General features: G+C 45.5%; 1 protein-coding gene across 4 annotated transcripts in view; it reads right to left on the bottom strand.

The window, feature by feature from the left end:
• The window catches only part of MGLL (monoglyceride lipase), a 68,006-nt gene that overhangs the window by 6,465 nt on the left and 40,679 nt on the right, over positions 1–20,862 (bottom strand). For 3 of the 4 annotated variants that reach the window (XM_076346379.1, XM_076346378.1, XM_076346380.1), the window contains exons 4-6: positions 12,307–12,443; positions 10,672–10,782; positions 4,369–4,458 (exon numbers count right to left, since the gene is read on the bottom strand). In XM_076346379.1, the coding sequence (XP_076202494.1) occupies positions 4,369–4,458; positions 10,672–10,782; positions 12,307–12,443 (338 nt within the window). The remainder of the gene's footprint in view (positions 1–4,368; positions 4,459–10,671; positions 10,783–12,306; positions 12,444–20,862) is intronic. The other variant, XM_076346381.1, reaches the window with a different exon arrangement.

The following is a 20,862-nucleotide window of genomic DNA, read 5'->3' as shown; positions in this document are numbered from 1 at the left end:
AGGGGGTGAGAGCTGTAGAGCCGCTCTACCTTGTGCTGGAGTTGGACCAAAGAAATTCAAGTTGTTGTAGCACTCATTTAAGGACCCTTAGATTCAGCAGACATTTCCAGGATTTGATTAAGGCCATTGTTGTGTTTTGTCCTCTGTGCAAGATCATGGCTAATCTGGAGTGAGGGGTAGTTTTTGGCAGGGAGACAAAGACAGAGGTCTCTCATCACAGCTCCTAATATTAGGATCTTATGTATAGTATCTCCCTTTCAAAGAAGCAAGTGCCCATGCACGCTGAGGGTTTGGAAAACACTCTTTGTAAGAGGCCACTGCAAAGATGAGATTGCGATTAAGGTAAAATGATCCACTCTTAAGACATGCTGAGCATCCTCCGCTCCTGCTAAAGGCCCTAGGAAGCAGAGAGGCTGAACAGCCTGTGATCCTCTCTTGGCTCTGCATGGACCCTCCCAGTGCCCGACCAGCTTCTTGGTGCAGAAACCTCCACCCGCGTCCTCCATCCCCTACACCGCTCAGCCTGTCTGCCTGCCACACCTTCCCTGCTCTGCAAAGTGCTTCAAAAGAGCAAGCAGCTGCCTGTGTTTAGAAAGAAGCATCCTCTCATGAACGTGCTCATGGAAAAAGTTCAGCTTTGACTTCCAAGTCACCAATCGCCCGGTGTGGTGTTGCAAGCTCTCCCATTGACAGCTGGGTGTACCCTGATATTTTCAGCCAAATGTGTTGACTTTTCATCAGCGTTTTGAGCAAAACCACTGTGTTGCACTGGCTACTTAGCAACTGGCTTCAGTCTAATCTGGGAGTTACTTGTCTGGAGCTATGTCACAGCGCTGCGCTAAAGCAACACAGCTTTGAGATTTTTTTTTTTTTATTTTTTACGTTTTTTTTTTTAATTGAAGGCAACAAATGAGGGACTTTGTGGCGGGGGGGATCAGGAGGGGTGGGCAGATGGATTGACAGAAGTTCCCTTCCCATGGAGTAAAACAATGTTGATGAATTCACATGAGCTGGCCCCCTCCCCAGCGCCATAAATGCTAAGAGAATGACCTAATGGGTTTCTTTCTTTCTCTTGTTCTTTTCTGAAAGAACACGGATTTTTCAGCTACAGAGCAGCCAACAAATATTTTTGTGTAGATGATGGGAGGGGAAAAAATAATAACCCGATCTTAACCCAGATCGATCAGGACAGCAGGGGAAGGATCCTGTTCCCAGTCAATGAACCAGAACCCTTGTCAGAGTTAATGTTCAGTGCATGGGGCAAGTGCAAAGCAGCAGCTTGCTGGGGAAAGAGGAAAAGAAAGGGAATGGGCTGTATATTCTGCAAGCTATAAACTGCAAACCTTGCAAGCCCAGAGCTCACATTGGCGCACCAAGCTCTGGGACAGCGGGGGCAAGCTAGTGAGGGTGTCCCCAGGAGAGCCTGCGACTGCTTCCAGCCACGGTCCAGCGAAGGCTCCGCACAGTCCATCACAACAGCTCTTTTTTCTCTTTATGTAATGCTAAGACAGGAGCCACCATCAGGGCTCCTGGTGCATGACGTTCCCCTGCTTAGAGGTCTGTATCTTCCCTTTGCATTTTGCGAAGCAATAAATTCATTATAAGGTAATTACAGCCTCATCCTATGTGAACTCTGCAGGAACAAGACTAAAGTCAGTGGGACTATTCCACTGAATTAAATGACAGCTAAACATCTCCATACCATCCTGTGATTCAGTCCCTACACCCTGAGGACAGCCTGCTGGGAACACAAACTCATCAGGACATTCTTGGATGATGTCCCAAAAATATTTCTAGAGAACAGAAAGTTAGTCTGGCAGGAGAATATGTTTAACATGGAAGTTTCCAGAACATTGTGTGCTTTGAAGCTGTGCATCTTGAATCTAAAAGGAGGGTGGACTGTGTGTTAGGGGCAGCCAGAGGACCGAGGTGCTGTGTTGTCTTCAGTAACTGCCTGGAGCCTCAAATCCTGGTGTTTGAAGATGGTCAGGAAAGTGCTTTACATCGCAATCCACAGCTGCTATGTCAGCTGTGTGTTCACTTGCAGGTGTGCAGGCAGCACAGCAAGGAGGGGCTTGTCTCATTTTGAAGACTACTCCATTAGAAGCAGACTCTAATGAAGCAGACCTACATTTTTATCCACTGCCAAAGGCTTCCCCTTGCTCCACGGAAAGGGAAAGGGCAGAGGAAAAACAACAATGCTCAAAGGAAGCTCTTGAGACTTTGAGCATCATAGAGCAGAAGGAGCAGCAGCAAGTATTTGGGTAGCAAGACAACACAATAGCATTTATTATAAACTATGTCCAGTGGTTGCTGTAGTGATTCCTAACATCACCCCAACATCGAAATGCTCAGTCAATATTGTGCACTAAATTAAGGGAGCTCACTGACACTTTTCTAAATGCATTACTATTTGGGATGTTCCCACATCAGCACTTTTCTCCTCTAAAGCTATTTAGTGCAGCACTAGCATCTTCCAGCAGAGGATCCAACTGTCAGAGGTGGGTGTATTTAAAACTGCTACCCTTAAGGACCAGCTGTGGCACAGAGTTAAAGTGCCGCACAACAAATCGGTGCAGAAGCAGGCAAAGACCCATGTCTCCCAGCCACGCTCACTTTTCAGGTAGGGGGTAACACTCTAAAATGCCTCTTCTCCAGAGCACTGATTGCTTTTATCCTCCCTAAATACAAATGCAGAAGTGAAAACTTTCCTCCATGTGTTTTTAATGAATTAGTTCTCTAATTTAAACCTTTTCTCTGACTTATATGCAACAAGTTATGGCAGCTGAATGTAATTAAGAACAGGTTTCTATAGCTTGACTGGAATCAGCCTTCTTCCCAAGTATATATTTTGTGCAGCCTCATATGGTACTTAAGAACATATGTCATACAGTGCTTCAGTGGATGCAGATGAACTCGCTCCATGCTCGTCCTGACAGTTTCCTAGGACCTACTTTGTCTTCCTTTTCTCAACTCCTTGAATCTTTCTGCCTTCAGCCCAGTGAAATGTTATGCTCTACTCACAGATAAGTAAACTGAAAGTCATTTGACCATAAAACTCTTTGGCAGAGCCAAGAAACAACCTTGAACGGCTTGTGGCTCTTCTGGGAGACTCTGCTTTCCAGTTTACCGAATGGGTGAGTCAAAGAGGTGGGATATGCCAAGGCTGAATCCATGGCACTCACAGCCACTGACGTTGTCTTTGCTCCTGATCCTTTCAGCTTCAATTCCAATGCCGGTCAAGCTGCCTCCCCAGAGGAAGGCAATTTATTAACTTCTACTTAAGATACGAACCATCGCATGAACAGCAGGAAAAATGACAGCATCTGTCAGTGAGATGCAAGCTGACGTGGGAGCACAGAACAACTGACCACTACGCCAGCGAATCCCTCCTGCTTTTGACACACCCTTAGGTGCCATTTTCTATCATTCAAGTTGATTTCTGAAATGTACCAAGTTCTGGGTCCAGCCCAAGCACCTTTGTTCACTTACAGTTTGTGTCTCCTTTCTTTCACTCCTCCCACAACAGTGAGAAGGAAAAAAACTCCTTAGGTGTTGTTGCAGCAGTTGCAATGATACCCGGGTTTGCCAGCCATGGCATGAACAGGCTGCAACAGTTTTTACTAGGAGTGGGAATGAATGGGAGAAGAGTCCCAAGCAATGGTGACACTACAAAAATTTCACCCTGGAACAGCTCTGTGCACAGTTGCAGTGGTGGAGCTGGAATTGGGTTGTTACAATGGCTGCTTCAATTGCAGCTCGTTTAAGTATTATTCTCGGGCACAGCAGGAATACATCATTTGTTCAGAAAGGCTGTAGCAGACCCAGCATGTAATCCAAGAGACCTTGTAGCAAGGTCTTTGGGGCAAGCATGCTCTTTTCCTCTGTTTGAATGCATTCAGCACAACATGATCTTGGTTTGCAAGCAGGAAAACAAATCTCCAGGACTGTAGTGTTTTGCACGGTTTCACTGCAAAGAGCGGGGGTGGAAAAGTTGACTTTAGCAGTGTGTTTGCAACCTGCATGAGTTGTTTTTGCCACTGTAATGAGCGGTGGTAGTGCAGCATGAGACAAACACAGTTCCCCTGTGCTTTCCACTGCAACTGTAGCACAGGTCTCTGTTATGTCTTGTACCCAGAGTGGCTGTGGGTGCAAGATGCACCAAAGGGATGAACAGCTGATTTCCCAGTTTTCTGCTACGTGCAGTCAGTTCCACTGACTTCAGAGATGTTTCACCTTTTGACACCAGCATAGATCTGGTGCTCTCATGATTTAGCAAAACACTTGTGGTTTTTTTTAAAGATAAATGGCAGGACTGGGATGAGATACCGACTATGCAGTGACTTTAAATGGCATTAAGGTTCTCACCTCCTTCTTGTTCCGGGAAATTGCATTTGGATCTATCGATCCCAGTGACAGGTTTGGGAGAACAAAGTTGAGCACTTTCGCTGCAAAAACCTGTGGGAGAGGAAAGCAAGCAGTTAAAGAGCTAGTTAGAGCAAGAGAGATAACATAGAGGGCCAAATCCTGAGCTGAAGGGAATCAGCACAGAAGTTAAATAGTTGAGAAATGTCAACTGACACTGGAGAAAGATCTGTCCTATATTTAAAACATTTCTCTTAAAGAGAAAGTGTTTAAACTGCTCCCAGAATCAGGGAGTGGGTGTGCTAGTCTGAAATGCCATCAGCTGTCCATCCACATGCAACATCACAACTTCATTGTACTTTGCCTTTTTCTCATTCTCAAGTTAATTTCTAAAAAGGCCTCAGTTAAGCACTTTGATAGGAAAAAGCCGTTTCCAGCCCTCGGAAGGACTGGGTTTTGTTGTTTTACTGCCCTTTCCTTGCTGCCACAGCTTTGATTTCAGGCTGCAGTACATAAGTGATGTTCGGTGCAATTTGCAGTAGTTGCCTAGGCTGCACTCTTTTTGATAAGCATATTCTCCGGGGAACCTGTAAATAAACAACAGCAAAATGTGCATGCAGTGGCTAAGGAAATCCATTGCTCACTTGTCTCCTGGGAACGAAACACAAAAGCATTCAGCAGCCCAGGCTCGAAACAGCTGGCAGAAGAAAGAGTAACATCTTTCATTTCAATAATAGCATTACAAGCACGCTGATACCAGGGTTCTGCTCTGATCTTTGATAGCTGTCTTTAATTAAGTGATTGCCACTTAAGTCAGAAAACATGCAATTAGTGTTTGTTGGTCTATGGCCCTTCGTGTTCAAGCTAACACTTGCAGGCAGGCTGTCACCTATGTTCTCTGTTTCTGCTGATATGTAATCACTTCTGAAGCACTCCCTGACATTTCAGATCTCAGATGATACATGACAGAGTAATTATGATATTAGAGGAATAACACAAGGTTGAAGTCAAAGCCATCCAGGAGTGAAAGGCAGTAAAGACTCACAGCAGATTTGAGAAGACATGTGTACCTTGGGGTGGATATGACTGGGAACCGGTGTCACTGTCTACCAGTATATTGAACCCCTCACTGGCTATGACATTGTGTCAGCAAAATTAATTTCTACTGAGGTCTCCGGAGTTAGACTAGTAAAATAACATATCCACACCGATGCAGGTATGAGCTTATGATGCAAACAAGCAGAAATGGGGTTTTCTTTGTTTTGTGTTAACTCCAGGCAGTGATGGTTTGAGGAATGCATCTTCATGAATCATAGGCAAGGTTATGGACTCTGTGCGCTGACAACGCTGTAACAGTTTTGCTTCTCTGAAACCACTTACGATAACCCAGATATATGCCAAGTAACTTTAGATACCTAGCTGAGGTATTTAACTTAGAACAAGTGTAATTGTCCTAGGTTTTCCTTACAGAGTATGGGGAGTGAAACACCTCCCAGAACACCTCTAAGATCCGAATAACCGTCTGGAAGTGCCCATCTCCAAAGATTATCACGATAACTAAGGCAATTAGGCTGCCCTAAAATTGGAGCCCGAGTTAAGAGCTAGGGTAAGTTCTTATGCCTAAAGATTGCTTATTCAAGAGGAAATGCCTTGGCATGAGAGGTTAGCTGGTGCTCTCTCAAGATCTATTTAGAGTATTGGCCTCAAGATCAATATGTTAGTATTAAGGCCACAGATATTTAGGACCAAGATGACACATAAAAGAGTAAAAGATGGCAGGGTTTTTGGAAGATGGGGGCTTTGCTTACTTTTAAATTTGGCTGAAGAAAGAAGTTGGCTGACATACTCTCAAATTCCAGAAGAAGACGTGAGTTTGATGGGGATTCTGCTCTGTGTCTGCTTGGTATGTGTCTGAATATTTATATTCCCAAGGATCTGCAATAGGGATTTTGCAGAAGGAGCACAAAGTTGAATCTTCCTCTCATATGAGCAACAATACACCAGTCTAACGATATGCTGAAGGCGGGGAAGGTGTGACAAGGAGAGGAGAACTACATATATGCTCTTTCTCAGTCTCTTCCTTGTTGGAGACAGATTAGACAGGCTTTTGTCAGATTCAGTATGGCCATTTTTCTGTTTGAAAGATATATGCTTATCATCCCAACCCCACTGCCTACTGATGACCTCGCCTCCATGATATGCTTTGGAAATGTTCTTGAAGTTTTTGCGTGTATCTGGAGTTTTGCCAAAGCGGGTCACAAGCTGACTGCTAAACTGCCACAGGGGTAGGGCTGGCTTCTGACCACCAGTATAGCGGCATGTACTGTCCTGGGTTGGTGATACCAGCAAAGTCATTTCTGGTGTTCAGCTGTACAAGAGAAGGACCAGGCCCTGTACATAGGCATGTCAGATGTACTTACACACACACATACATATTCCCTGTGTGCATGAAATCTCTTATTTATGCACAGACAGAACTAACCTTGGTCTATAGGACTGATTGTGAAAGGACTCTGCCACCATCCTTCAAAGGGTCTTCAGATCTGCAGGAAATGCTCCATTCCCTCCAACATGTAGTACACCCTCAAAATTCAGATGTAATTTTGATGATTCTTGGAGGCAAGGTCACGGACAGAAAAATCAAGTTATATGTTGTAATAAAAAATTCAGAAGGTTCCCCAGGGCTTTCACTGATTTTGCGAGCACTGTGATACAGTTTGTGACATGCCCGACTTTAGCTAAAAGCCGTGTTGTTGAAGTGCTGGCTATATTTGATACATGAAAGTTTATCTCCCTGTTGGTTCAAAGTGGCAATGTTGGTTCTTGAGAGAATAGCTCCCAAATGATCAAGAACGGGTAATGGAGTGATGGGGATATTACTGGTTGGGCTGAGGATGACACTACAGAGCAGTGGTTATTAGAGCTGCTCAAGGCCACCGCAGGTGTGCGAAATACTAACGGTGTTCAAATCCAGCCCTTCCCTCTCTATGGGAAAGATCTCAGAATAAGATTGAAATAGATGGCTGAACATTGCCTCTTGACTGGAAGTGTAACTTAAAGCTGATTTCACGTTTTTTGCCTTAGTTTAACTATACGGGTGCTTTGCAGTGTAGACACTTTTCTTCTGAATGGAGCAATCCCTGTTCCCTGCACACCTCGATGTGCTTATTTCTCTCTCCCATGATCTCTGCTTGACAAACTGCTTGGGTGAAGGCCCTTTAGTTCATTTCAGCTACAAATGAGTTGGATTAACAAAAATGTGGTGTTTGAACTGGTTAAGCTAGCCAGGCTCATTTGACTAAGCTGAAAAGTCTCTGGAAGTGTGATGTCTCTCTCAGTGTGATAAGCTACAGAGACCAGGCTGAGAGCAACTGAACAGTGTTATCAGGGAGATATTGTATCAGGGATATGATTTGATGTGATATCATCAAGGAGATATCAGACATGGTGTCTCCATACCTGGATACCAAGCCACCTTATATATGTTTGTCTGACCCTGATGACTAACATCTCTGCTAAACTGGACAGTCCAGAGCAAAGCCAAAATAAGGGTTTTTAATATACTACTTCCTTCTAGTTTGACTGTATGTTTAAAAACAGTCCTCTGCACTGTTACTGGGTGCAGATTCAGCCTGAATGACTGGGAGACCCTCAGGTACTGGAACAACGTGATGTCCAGTTGAGTTGGAAAGCAATAGATCAGCAAGAGGCCAAAGGGAAAACACAAAAAGCAAGGAGAGAATATTGTGTACTTAGTCTTTAAGTCATAGGCTGAGGGCTAGCATAGGATTAATTATCAAGGAATATTTCCTAAGGGGTTGTCCTGCCCACCTGATTTCAACGCATTCAATAGCCAAAATGTAGTGGGAGATCCTCTTTTACCCTTACTCTGCTCTTTGCCAGCATATGTGACTCCCGTCTCTTTGCATCCTTTGAAATTTTGAAGATTCAGAGCCGAATTTTGTCCAGATTAGTTGAAAAGAAAAGGGGGAAGGCAGCAAGATCCCTCCCTCTTCACTGGATTTGCAACAAGTAGGTCAATGCTTCTATCAGGACACAGGATTTATAGGGCATTGATGAAACTGTGTGTCTGCAAAGAGCAGAATTTTATTTTCCTGCACGTAGTCTGCAAACGCGCTGCGTTTCTGCTGCTGCCAGGGCTGGTTCGGCAGCAAGGGAAGGTATTTCTAAGACAGACTGAAGGACCCAGTGTGTAATCTGGCCCACTGTTACTGTTGCCTTGAGCCCTCATTTGTTTAGGCCAAGGTAAATTCTTGCTCAGTTGGAAACTTCCCCAGCAAAGGGATGAATGCAATGGTCCTTGGGAAATGGCCCAGGGCCGAGAAGTCATACCAGTTCCAAGGGAAAACCAAAGCCTTTATGCCTCAGAGGCACAAACACCAATGAAATGTTTTTTGGCTCTCAGAGGAAAAAAAAGCACACAAGTGTTTTCAGCTCAGCTTTTTGGGAAAACGTGGCTTACACAGGAATACTCTGCCTGTTTTCACTCCTTCCTCTTGAAAATACCTTTTCAAATTCAGGAGTGATTTCAACTAAACTTGACAGAGCAGAGATATTTCAGGAATAATTAATTTTTTATCAGTTTTGAGATGCAACAATAGATTTGAAAGAGAAAGAAACTCACTGTGCACTTGTATTACTGCATGTGAGAGACTCCCTAGGAAAGAGACCGTATAAACACCTCCAAAATACTTCAGTTAGAGATTAGGATTTCCGACACTGAAATAAAGCAACAATCTGGTACAGATCTGCAAGAAAACAGACTACGGTAATACTAGTTCCCACAGAACTGGTGAGTCCTTATTTCAGAGAGGGTTTAGCATCCAGCAAAAGGTATAGCTCTAGAAGAAGGAAAATCTTTCCATATTTTCCTTGACTCAACTGGAAATAGAAGGCTGATAGTGCCTCTCAGATTCAGACTCTATACTATTTTTTTTTTCTTAATATTTATTCTTTTTCCCTTTCCAAAGTAAGAAAAAACAGGGGCACTGGTGCTGATGGGACCCTTATGCTGAGTCAGGGATAGCCTCACCTGTGAAGAATCAGCTACCAGACTCCTAAAAGCACCCTTTGGTGCTCTGACTCCTATTTAAATAAGTTTTTCCAGACTGGACAAATTCAGGATTCACTTTCCCTCTGAAAAGTAGGTGGACTGTGGGGGAGGCACGTAGAAGGAAAATACTGACTGGCATTCAGGTGGTGCAGATCTCAGCAGGGTTTTGCATTTTAAGGCTAGCAGTCTTAACGCGTTTCCTTCAGTGGCAGAGTGAGGTGATTAAAAAGCACCCCTTGGTGCTTGTAATGATTTGTGGGGTCAGTAGATGGCTTTGGCTACAGGAGAAGGTGCAACAGCATTATACCGAAAGCTGAGGCAATCTATTTCCTTTCTCTTAGAAGAAAAAAAGCCAGGAGAAATAGCTTAGAAGTAGATTAAAACAAGAAGCTAGCCCTAGGAGAAGAGTCTAGGGAGAAAGGATAAAGGAACGGGTCCTGCGGGAATGAGATATTCTGTCGTTCCTGCTGGCTTTGCTGGTCCTTCCCTTTGCTTCCAGGTTCTTTTAGGATTGTTGTTTATTCTTTTAAAAATTCAGATAGGAGGGGAGAGCTGAGGATCAGTTGCCTTGCAGAGCCTCCCTGGGGAAGCGCAGAGCGGGCAGTGCAAATTTGGATCGGAAATAGCTCTGGAAGGGAGATGTGAATGGAAAGGGGGTAAAGCCTAAATGCAAACTGAAGGAGATGGTCTGGACAAGAACCAGCCTCGGTACCAAGCCAAATGGGACGCTGCTGGGGTAGTGATGCTTTAGCTGGAAGCCTTCTTTGAGGCTCATGAAGGATTCCTGGGACTCAAGAGCTCTAGTTTTGTTTAGAAATTGGTCATCCCCCAAATGCCAAAAATAACCCTGGCCTGACTTAGCCAGCAGCCCGTGTTGCAACTATACCAGACTCTGTATGAGTCAGGAAGAAAACTGTAGGAGAGGAAGGGAAAGGACGGCACTGTGTGGGCTGCCACAGGGTGTGGTGAAGAAAGCATAGTCTGCTACCGCCTCCCGAGGTAGCATCGTTCTCCAACTCTCATTTAAATAAGTTTTTTTGGACGAGTTCAGGATTCACTTCCCCTCTGAAAAGTAGGTGGGACTGTGGGGGAGGCACTTACAAGAGAAGTATTGACTGGCCTCCAGGTGGCACAGATCTCAGCACGGTTTTGCATTTTAAGGCTAGAGGTCTTAACGTGTTTCCTTCAGCTGAAGAGCGAGGTGACTAGATGCAACGCGGGTTTGCTCTTACCTTGATGGGAGTGGCGACTTCTGGGCTGGCTACCACTAAAGGAGAGATTAACAGCATGCCTGAAAACTCACTGGGTCTCTCACTAGCTGTCAGAATGGAGATGGCTCCCCCCTGCAATGCAAAATAACAGCCCACAGCTTAATACAGGTGTCAACATCTCGTTTGTATAGTAATCCTGTTACTGGAAGGGTTTTAGTCCAAACAAGCAAATTATTTCTGCCCCAGTGAGAGTGCAGTGTGGTCAGCAAGGAAGGCTGGAGGAGTAGGGGCACTAGAAGTGTCTGGTTTTTGTAGGGGAGAAGAGACCCGGTTTCTGCTCTCATGCTGTAAACCCTCACGTCACACTGAACTCAACTCTCCGTGCAACGTCCGTCAGCTCCCTAGGATGCCTTGTGTCCTCCTCAGTTAAAAGGACTAAGAAGAAAATGTCTGAAGTGGTAGTTCAGGTGGGACTTGAAAAATAAGTTGAGGCTCTATCAGCGTGACAGACTAGTGCTGCGTCAGGAAGATGCCGTGAAGCCGGGCTCGCTCCGTGCTTGTGGCACTGGTAACCTGGGCAACGCAGTGCTGCCATCCGGTACGCGAAAATCTTCACTAATTACTGGAAGTTCAATATTCTCCTCTTCAGTGTCCCCAGCCCCTCCAGCCCCGCAGTGCTGTGCCCAGGGCCTGACAGTTAACAGCCAGCCCATGGTTTATAGCTGAACGCCAGCCAGGCTGAGCCCTCCTGCAATGAGGACAGAGGCTGATGGCGTGAGGGGTGGGGGACAGAAGGGACCTGGCTGGCTGGCTCGGGAAAGTTTGCAGAGGATCAGTTGCCAAGGGAAATATTTGGTGAACTTCCACGCTGTCGGAGAACCAGGGGCTTGTTAAATGGAGCAGCAGCGAGAAGCATCTCAAAGACCTCACTGGGAAATTAGCTCCTTGTTACAGTGGCTTTGGAGCGCAGCGAGCACTTCAGAGCATGCCATGCCTTCTTATGCAAGAACACTTGTTTATCTGAGCATGGCCTGAATCCCAAAGTACTTATTCATTTTCGCCTCCTCTGGGAAGGCAGGGAGAGCAGATCAATGACATCAGTGGGAATATTGCTAGCTTGAATAAAGGGATTTGGCCCATGCTGTCAGAATCAGACTTCAGATCTGTTCAGCAAATCAGTGCCTTTGTTTTTGCAGCCCTAATCCCTGGTACATTTTCCTGGTAGGCTGTTTCACAGAATGAGGCTACAGGGTATTTTCATGCTTCATCCCTTAGCCGCTCACAAAGCTTTGGAGGGCTTAATCTCCTGGCTACTGGTCAAAATGAAAGAAGCCCAATGCTGCAGGGAGGTGGTGGGACTTTTCATGTACCCGGTGTGAATGAACGGTCCTGTTAAAAAATAAGCCCATTGTTGCAAATGGCACTAATTAGGGCCATGATCCGGGTAGAAGAGTTAAGGACTGACTATACTCAAGACAGATCTCGTGGGGTAAGGCATGCTGGCAACTCAGTCAGTGAATGAAGCGGAAGGGAAGGCTGCTTGTAGTTTTGTTTTTCCTGCTGTGGGCTGAGTTATTTCCTGCCGTCCACAAGAGTACCACCGTGCTGCGGCACGTGTCCTGGGTGCTGCCCGGAGGGGTAGGGGATGGTGCTTACCATGGAGTGCCCCAGAATGAGAATGGGCAGCTCGGGGTGCTCTTTCTTCATGAGATCAATGTGCTGCAAGCTGTCCCTGATGAAGACGTGGAAATCTGAGACAACCATACGATCACCCTCGCTCTGCCCATGGCCAACTGTAGGGGAAAAGGAGAGCATGCATCTAAGTGATTCGAAGCAGTGGTTGCAATCAAGGAAGGCTTTAGCAAAAACATGCCTGTTAGACTGTACTGTCCTAACTTGACCTTCTCCTGCAGTCATCTCTCAACAGAAAGAGTGCTGCAGAAATACAAAGGAAGCTGCACAGAACAATTTAAAAAGTCCCATACTGTCCATGATCTGGTTAAAAAAAAATTTATATTCCCCTGTGTTTCTACCTGCTCTTCAAAACTGATAGTACTGATCTAATCTCTTGAAGCCTTCATCAGGGTGAGGAGGGCAGAAGGGCTGTCTTGCCTTGCTGTAGGGATGGGAGGTCACTGCATCCTGAGAAATCAGTTTTTGCCGCTGGGGTCTGATGGCTCAGCCAACTGCTGTGTAGACTCTTGGCAAGAAACAGAAATATTCTGAAGACTAGATATGGTCGCTATAAACTTAATGGGCCATGGACACAGCCTTTTCCAGTGCCTGGGTGTGCATGAGCTTTGCAGAGTCCTGCCTTTATCTCACTGCTACCCTGGAGCACTGGGCGGGCTGGAAACCTTCCCTGCTATGAGGTGAAGTGCTCTCAGCAGAAGAGGCCAAGTGATGGTGGTTGCAACAGCCTGCAGTGGGAAAGTAAGTGGCATGCTCCTCCTAAAAAGGTGTTAATGCAAACTGTGCTGCACCTGGACGCTGTTAGCTCGTTCTGTATCTGGGAATTATCTTGACTAATCAAAGGGAAGGGAAAGACTAAAACGGGAGATGGTGAGTTGCTATGGGAACAGCGGCATCCCTGGCAGAGGTGGAGCCAGCATCGCCACAAACACAGCCCCAGGCAATTTTGAGCTTGCAAAGGCTTGAAATTAATACCACCTAGGGGAAGCAGTTTGCATGTCTACCTGACCGCACATACACGTTATTATCTATTGCAAATAGGATTCTTCCTTAAAAACAGTCTCCTTGCTTGTTTCTGTTCCATGCAGGTTATTAAGGAAAACTGTGAAGGGGAACACACATCCCATCCATATGGGATAGGGTATAGGGAGTCTCAGACAACATCTCCCTCCTGCTGCGTGTCTCCCTAGGCCTTCTCCAGTGGGCACTCAGGCATACTTAAAGGCACAAAGGGGCAATGACTTGTCAAAGGATGTGAAGTCCCTGATAATTGTTTGCGTGCTGGATGGTACCCCCTCTAGTGATCAGCAAAGAAAAGCATTGCCTACCCAGCCGGAAAGGTAAAGGCTTTTCAGTTAGATCTGCTGGCAACAGTCATACCAGAAGAAATCAGTATGTCTAAACTTAATTTTCTTGCAAGCCATCCAAAAAATCACCTTCCAAATTAGGCAGACCTTCTAAGAAAAAGCTGGACTAAATACATTCCATCTAAGAAAAACTGAACCCCAAACTTGCTCTTCTTTTGTCCTGCCAGGTGCTCTCCAGAGCTGGGTCTCTTGGCAGTGAACACTGCAATCAGTCATGCTGTCTGCCAGATAAACCCATAGATGTCATGCTGGTCAATTATAAATAACATATTACCGGTTCTGCTTTCCATGCACGCATTCCAATTCCTGCCAAAACATGATATAGCAAGCATTCTCCGTGGATCAGTGACCAGAAACAAATCGAAGAGCCAATTAAAATACAAGTTGCAATAATCTACAGAAGTGAAGCCATGTGTGTGGCTTGTGGTTCTATTAACTTTAAACTGATTTTTGTTACAGATGGAAAGTGAGCATTTCCCAACTTTTATACATGTCCAGTCCACTCACTTCGTGGACCTCAAATGCGTTATCTGCCTAATATTTAAACTTCAAATTTAGCAGGTTAATATGAGTTGAATAGTCCAGAGAGAGGAAAATTTTCTCTTAGCAGAGCTCTGCACTTCCAATTCTTTTTTCTCCGGTGCTGCTTGCACTTGCTTCTAGTATCTCTTTCTCTACAGTGTCCGTGTAAGACAGCTGAGCAAGCAGAAATAGCAAGCCCCAGTGGCCCACGCCTGTCTCTGGGCCATGACTCCCTGTTGTGGGGCTGTGAGGCCTTGCTCTATTTTTGGATGAGACAGAGGCAGGTCTGGAAAGCTTCCTTGGTCCTCAGCGTGGAGAAAATCCCCTGGTCCTACCACATAACAATGACACCGCTCGTAACAGTCAGAGTTATGACTGTGGAAGCCAAGAAATACCTGTGCAATAGCTGTGACAAGCATCTCATTGGATTTCTGCAGGGTTTGGGGTTTTTTATTAATAACTTAAGGAACCCACCTTTTGACCCTGCTTTTAACTACTAAACTGCTGTTCCCCACTCAGATGGCACAGAGGAATGCTCGAGGAGCAGTTTGTCTGCATGTATGGTAAAGGAAGGCCATGCAAGTCTTTGCTTTGATGCTATCCCTGCCCCTTGTGCAAGGTGGCCAGATGGCATTGCTAGGTTGTGTTCATTTTACTACTTTTCTCTCTTCCCCTCCAAGAAACCAAACTTACTCCACCAGAGAATGAGTTTATTGCAAGTTTGAATATCCCAGTTGAGAAAGCTTCAGGATGAGGAACAAAGACCTCTTCTATTAGATGAAAGACGTGCACAACATCAATACAGTCAAGAATATTGACATGTTTTTCCCTGATTTTTTACCTTTAGAGCTCTTAAGAATGAAAGGTCAGGTCCATCCTTGATGTAAAGCTATTTGCTTTGGGTTTTGCTGGGAACAAATCTGATGTAGTGGTTCCATGGTGCCAGTGGCAAGACAGTGGGTGCGGGAGGAGGGTTACTGCCTGCGCCCGGGAACTGGAATTAACCAGAGGCTGCTCCACACCCAAGTGACAGAATACCCAAGGGAGACAACAGACAAGTGTCATGAGAATCACAGCTCCATGAGTTCCTCATCACAATGCTTCCTCTGGGGCCCCTGGTTTCAAAAGGGCCATGTGAGGTTATGACCATGAGTTGCTCATCTGTAAAGAGCTATGACTGCCAGTGCACATCCGCGTGACACACTTGGTTTACAAAAACTGTCGAATAGGTTTCATATCTACCTGGCTTCACATCTAGCTTGTGTGGTTCACTGCTAGTATCGTGTATCTGCAGTGGCTCAGTGATCGACCATTTCAGGCTGCATGTAGTGAGATAATCGTGGGCAACCTTTCCTGGATGCGAGCCTTTAAAACTGAGAATCCAAACCACATCTTTTCAAATTGCAAATCTAGAATTAGGAGGTCTAAGCCTCCGTTTCCAACCAAACACACCACTGCAAAATAACATACTTTGCTCAAACAAAGTCTGAATAAAGGCTGCAATGATCTGGCCCAATATGTAATAGCTATGAGGTTCCGCCCTCTGTATTTTCTGCATCAGGTTGCTCAGACTGCAGCTCTACCACCATAGAGACAAGAACAGTAACTCGTGATCAGTCAATCCTGTCGGAAAGCATGATTTCAGAGCATGATTTCACCTATGATTATAGATCCTCCGAATACACACCTCTCTGGATGGAAGAATACTGACTGGCTGTGCAGGAAGACAAAGCTGAGGGTTCAGCAATGAAATATTTGAGGGTGTGAGGGCTCTGGGGAGTGCGTTATCATCGTGTAGGTATCACTCAGCCTGCATAATGGCTCCTGTGGCCCTGCAAATGCATGCTTCTACAAGTCTCTCTATTTGTCAAATCCCGTATCTTCTTGTGCTGTGGGGCTTGCTTTTGAAAACCACTCGAAAGCAGCCAGACTCTTCAGCTGACATTGGCTCACACGCCTCAGAAAATGTTACATCCTGGTCAGACTGGAGATATGCTGAAAAAAATGTAAATAAAAAGCACAGTGCAACTCAACACTCCCATCCCTTCAGTAAAGGCCAAATGGGAACTGCCTGAAGAAACGAGCAGCCTGGTTCTGGGCTTGCTAGGCAGATTCATTCAGACGAGGGGAGCTGTGCTGGGTCTCCACCAGCACGATGCTTTTTTGCTGGGGCTGTGGGGCCACATCATAGCTGAAGAAATCCGTCCTTAAATACACTAAATAGGACCAACAGAGCATTAGGCAAAGAGGAGAGCCGGGCAGTGCCTGTCTCCGCACACCCTAGGGTGCATTAGCACCCAGCCCTCCGAGGCGCTGCAGGGACGGATGAGCGCGGCAGCACACCTTGTCCACCCTCAGATATTTGCAGAGTTTTTGTTCTAAACACCAACTTTCATATAAGCCACACACTACACATATGTCTTTCTCCTTCCTAGTGCTAAACCCTCCTGACAAAGGCACAGCCCAACCCTGCACGCTCAGGTGTGGACTGAATCGCTCTTCAGAGCTTCAGCAGGAATGTTTTGCTATGGAAGATGAGGTGACAGGGGAAATGCAGGGTCAAATGTTGACTTCAGCTATGCTGCTGTAAATTTACCGATTTCAGTGGTGTTCCTCAAAGCTTACAGTTATGGGAGAGCAGAAATTATGGGCTATGTTGTTTTTTCAGCCTTTGCTCCCTATTTATTATGGAAAAGCCATAAAACAGAGAGAGAGGACATGAGAAATCTGCCTGGGGAGCAGTAATTCTCCAGGCAGAGTATGGATCTTGACTTTTCACATATTTTGATGTTTCCAGCTTTGGGGGAAAGGGGATGGTTTGGATCCATTTTTATTGTAGCGAGGACACCATCACAGGCATCTGTGGGGTGAAATGCTCTCCCTAACCAACTCATGGTAGAAACAATCAGGAGGAATGCCGGGTTTGACTCCTGCCTGCCTTGGGATCCATCACACTGTGTGTTTGTTTTCCTCCCTAGGTATGTAACTCCAAGATTTTGAAGTGGGAGAACCAGGAACAGGGAGGGTTAGGAGATGGTCAGGCACTCCAGGCTTACCACTCCCTGAGCATAAATACATTTGGAATTGCCATGGCACTAACACAGGAGCACTGGGAGTTTTCAGAAGTAGCTAAAGGTGAGAACTGCCACCACTGTGAGGTCAATGATTCACCAGCCACAGCCGAGGAGCCACTCCTGTACCGCAGAGTCCCACATCGAATGGACGCTTCTTAATTATCTCAGAGGGGGCCATCAGCAAGGCTCGGTACTATAGTGTCTGATCTAACAAGCTGGAGCATGGGTGCCATTCAATTCCCAAAGGATCCTCTTGAGGCCAGAAAAGGTGATTTCACTGCTTCAATGCTGGCTCCACAGTAGCAGCAGGGAGCAGCACATTACAGCGCAGGCAGTGGTGTGCAAAGGAAGGATTTTTGTTGGAGCCCACAACCAAGCTCAGGCTGAAGACCCTCTTCTTTCACTGCCCCCTTCATCAATAAGCTTATTGGAGTCCAACAAGTCCATTTGAAGCAAATGACTAAATGCCTTTTGGAAAAGGAGGTATTTACATGAGTATTATGTGCTTATTAGCTTTCTAAAAGATTCGTTTTATGCCTGAAAGCCTCTGCCTCTGTTTTCTGCCCCAAACTGGAGACAGGATGGGCTCCTCCTGGATGCTGGACACCACAGCATGTGGGAAGGTGAGCCCACCTCCCCCACCCACCCTTTTTTGCTCTCACTCCCCAGCAGGTGATGCTGCTGGAGAGGCACATGAAAATAGTATGTCCTCCCTGCTGCTAAACTGTCTGGATTAGGAAACAAAAAGATGATTAATAGATCTCATAGACACTTTCGCTCTGCGGGTGGCCCACGCAGAGGAGCAATGCTGGGTCTCAAGCCCACAGGAGGTAGATGCCAGTGACAGAAATTTGGATGGCTCTTCTGGTGCGCAAGGTGCAAATGTGCCAACCTAATCCCTCTCCTGCGATATTCCTGAGCTTGTGGCAGCTTGCTCAGGTGGGGATCTCGCTGTGGTGCTCCACAACCTGCCCTGCAATCCCACTGCTATGGGAAGGGACCACTTCAGTAGCTCATTTTAATATCCAGCCCCCACAGACTGGGAGACAGCGTCCCGTGTCTGCCTCAGCTTTCCCCTCTGCCCCATACGAAATGCATTCAGAATGGAGGTAAAACTTATACTTAAATCACAAGATGAAGCAGATACAGTTTTCAGGAGTGTTTCAGTTTTGGAAGTCAGTGCAGCAGTTAAGTAAGTGGTGTCACAAGGCATTATAGCTGATGCCTGTATTTATGAGATCTATTGAAACTCGTCTGAGCAAGGACTGCTTTTTTTTTTTGCACTTGTACAGCACCCAGCACCGCAGGGCATCGTCACAGACCTTGGCCCAAGGTACTGCAAGACCTAAAAGTAATAATTAACTCTAATCCCAGACTGTAAGGCAGCACAGTTTTGCAGAGGAGGAGATGGGAGAAAGCACATAAATGGGGAATGTGGGTGAGACAATACACAAGACGACACTAATAATGGGTTTACATAGCAAATGTTGCGTGAAGCCTTGATTTTCTGCTTGGGTGTTTTTTTAAGGTTTAATGAAAAAAAATATTAATGAACTGGTAAACACTTAAATTGTCGTAACAGTTCACTACTGAAAACGCTATACTTGTTTTGTAATGAATCAAGTACACATCCTTTTCATCAAGTAAGCAAAGCTCATTAATTGAACATACTGGATTTCAAAGCTCTCAGTGTTTAATTATTTGTTTAACAAGCAGTACATCTAATCCACCAGACACACAAACAATTAAAACAACAGGAAGAAGCTTCAAAGCAGGACAATCAACATCTGGAAAAGTCAACAGACTGTGCCTGTATTGTCAGTAACATGTAAAGCAAATGTTCCACTCGCAGAACAAATACACACAGGAAGCACCTCTGAGTTCATCCTGCAGTTTCTTACTCAACAAAGCAGCTTCCTTGCCCTGAGAAGAGACTTATCACAGCAAGGGAGCCTGTTCTGGTTTTATTTCCCCTATCTTTTCCCATTCCTCAACCAAATCAAGTCTGATGCACAGCAGGCATTCAGTAGTGTCTGCACTCCATATGTACGTACTCTTCATTTTGCATGCAGGTTGAGAGCAAAGGCAGGACAGAGGCACCTGAGCTAGCTGGGAAGCAGCGTAAGCTGTCCTAGGATTTGCCATGCTACCTTGACTCCCATCAAGTTGCCACCTAGGTCAGCTGCTGTGCTGCAGCGTATTTTGTAGCTAAACCTTGGAGGTGAGCTTTTCAATGTCCATCTGACCGAGCCTTAGCTGTGCCCCATCGCTCTCATCCTCTCCCACAGCTCTGGTTTCCACAAGATGAAAAAGCAGTGCTTAGGCTGGAAAGGAGCTGTGGAGTGCTCCAGCTAAGCCTGTGATCTGGACCACCAGCAGACAGGACCGTGGGACACAGTGCAGAGTAAACCTGCTCTTGTATGGGCAAGCTTTACACTGTGAATATTTGATACAATCCAACTGCATAAGGCTTTTCCACGAGGACTACTTCCACGTCAGATGGGAAGCATCAGGAACTAAAAGGAGAGGGTTCCTCCTCACCACTGCTTCCATCTTTATGTTCCTCGAGGATCTGAAATATAGCTCAACACATGCTTATCCTTAGTAGCTTTTGTCCACTCTTCTCTGTCTGGGTAGTCCTCAGCATCCCTTCTTTCACACCACCTGTATAGATACAGTGAGTACACTGGGTTTCCCATGACAGCAGGCACATTATAAAACCATTAGATATGGTACCCAACAGAAGTATCTCTCCACCCGTGATGTTTTATGTATGGAGCATGTTCCTAAGAATTACAGATGGATTCTGCCTCTCTCTTACCAAAAGGGAGCCTTATCCTGAACACACAAGTCCGTCAGCTTCCCTATTCCTTCTCAAGGTTAGGAAAATAATTTTTCTTTCAGCATTTGCTGGATAGTTTTTATTCACTTGCCTCACACAAAGAGTGCAACAAACTGAAAGCCTTCTCCTCCCACGTCAGACACATTTGCAGAACTGAGATATTTTTAGAATAGTGCACACACAGAGTTATATTGTTTGTTGTCTTGGTTAGGAAAAAAAAAGAAACTGGCAATTTTCTATACTAAAATTATTTGTGCCCTATTGCTGGGGAGCAGAGAACTTGCAGAGTCTTGCTGAAGCCATTTAAAATTTCTGTACTCCAGAGATGACAAACAAAATGACCTGGTACATATCAGAGCAGTCGTTAATTCTGTCTGACAAGGCAAACTGTTTCTGTCAATGTTAAGAGCCAATTCATCTCTAATGGATACAAGCACGGTTCTTTTGGCTTCAGAAGACTTGCCCATTTCTTATGCTGTTGCTGAATTTGGCTCTGAATTACAGTTCCTTAAAAGTCTTCCTGGAACATCATGCTGCTCATGAAAACATTCTGAAAACCCCCATCTGAGTGTGTTGCAAAATAATGAGCTCTTCATAGGCTGCATTTACAAACAGCAGTCACTGTGGCCAGACTAGAAATACAAGTGTCTCCTGGGACATCATGTAATGAAAAGGGGCAAGACAGTATGAAAACCTGCACAGACCACAGTCACTT

Source organism: Aptenodytes patagonicus, chromosome 8 (assembly GCF_965638725.1).
Source record: "Aptenodytes patagonicus chromosome 8, bAptPat1.pri.cur, whole genome shotgun sequence".
NCBI lineage: Eukaryota > Metazoa > Chordata > Aves > Sphenisciformes > Spheniscidae > Aptenodytes > Aptenodytes patagonicus.
Note: the sequence above shows the minus strand (reverse complement) of the source record. Positions and strands in the feature narration are given on the sequence as shown.